Source organism: Solanum tuberosum, unplaced genomic scaffold (assembly GCF_000226075.1).
Source record: "Solanum tuberosum cultivar DM 1-3 516 R44 unplaced genomic scaffold, SolTub_3.0 scf00486, whole genome shotgun sequence".
NCBI classification, from domain to species: Eukaryota; Viridiplantae; Streptophyta; class Magnoliopsida; order Solanales; family Solanaceae; genus Solanum; species Solanum tuberosum.
Window position 1 is genome coordinate 32,484 of NW_006239403.1, and position 1,447 is coordinate 33,930.

Sequence of the window (1,447 nt, forward strand, 5' to 3'; positions counted from 1 at the left end):
ACTCCAAAAGGTGGATGGTAAAGAGGCTTGATGCATTAGAGTTTTTGCAGTCTCGACAACATGGCGATGTCGTCTTTCAACTACAGCAACTCTTTGTGGCGTATAAGGTGGGGAAATTAAGTGTTCAATGCCCTGAGATTTCAAATAAGAAGTTAAACTCTGAAATTCACCTCCTCCGTCGGTATAAAAAGATAATATTTTTGTTTGAAACCGACGTTCAAGCAATGGATGTAGTGTTTTGAAAACATCTAAAACCTCGTGTTTGGACTGAATCGTGTGGAGCCACATGTATTTTGAAAACTGATCCACGAACAAAACATAATATCTTTTCCTATCGACGGATAAAATTGGTGACGGGCCCCACAAATCACTGTAAATAATTTGGAGAGGCATGTGACTCTGTAAAGAATTTGTAGAAAAAGATTGCCTGTGACTTTTATTTGATTGACATGAATTACAAATGGAAAGAGAGTCTTGCTTAACAGGAATGGAAAATTTATTTAAAAACAAATCTAAAGTACGACGTGTTGGATGCCCCAAACGCCGATGCCACAGATCTAAAGATGCAGCCACATTGCATTGAGGTTGAGAAGAAGAAGAAAGATTGTCTAGCGGCCACTCATAGAGGCGTCCTTTACTCCACCCTTGAATTAACGGCGCCCCCGTACTCAGATCCTTCACAAGATAAGAGAATGGAAAGAATTCAATAGATGTATTATTGTCACGACAGAATTGAGAAACTGAAATCAAGTTACTGGAAATGGAAGGGGAGCAAAGTATATTGGATAAGTGAAAGCTAGAATCAGATGCAGATAAATCAATGTTACCAGTGTGAGAAATTGGTATGGTGTTACCATTTCCCATAGTGATTTCCTCTGGACCATTGTAGTCAGCAACGTTGTTGAGACCGTGGGCATCTGATGCAACATGATGTGATGCGCCTGAATCGACTATCCATGGGACAAATTGCTGCATTTGTTATCCAGCAAAGTTGGCCCGTGCCTGAAAATGATTATGAGACTGAGAGCGACAAACACGCGCAGAGTGTCCAGGTCGGTCACATAACTGACACACTAAGGAGACTTCTTGCGAATTAGTGCGACGATTGCGCCCTGACTGAGAATGTTGCTGGTAGTTGTTTGAATGCCTATTATTGTTGATGGTGTTGGTCCGTGTTTGAGAGCTGGACTTTTGAGCAACAACAGCAGTAATCAGAGTGGATTGAGGTGGAGCATTGTGTTTGAGGAAAAGCTCGTGATCGCTAAGCTTTTCAAACAGTTCAGCATATGAAATTGGGGTGTCACGTGCTCGAATTGCTGCAGAGATTTCGCGGTATTCTGGTCCAAGACCAGTGAGAGTCTTGACAATGAGTTCAGCATTGGTGACAGGAGCTCCAGCAGTCGCAAGCTCATCACAGAGAGATCGAACTTGGTTGAGATAGTCTGTT

The 1,447-nt window shown here is 42.2% G+C and overlaps 1 protein-coding gene across 1 annotated transcript in view; it reads right to left on the reverse strand.

The window, feature by feature from the left end:
• Positions 1-978: 978 nt before the first annotated feature.
• Positions 979-1,447, reverse strand: part of LOC107058299 (uncharacterized) — a 932-nt gene continuing 463 nt past the window's right edge. Inside the window, exon 2 of the mRNA XM_015303839.1 lies at positions 979-1,442. Coding sequence (XP_015159325.1) covers positions 979-1,442 — 464 coding nt within the window. The remainder of the gene's footprint in view (positions 1,443-1,447) is intronic.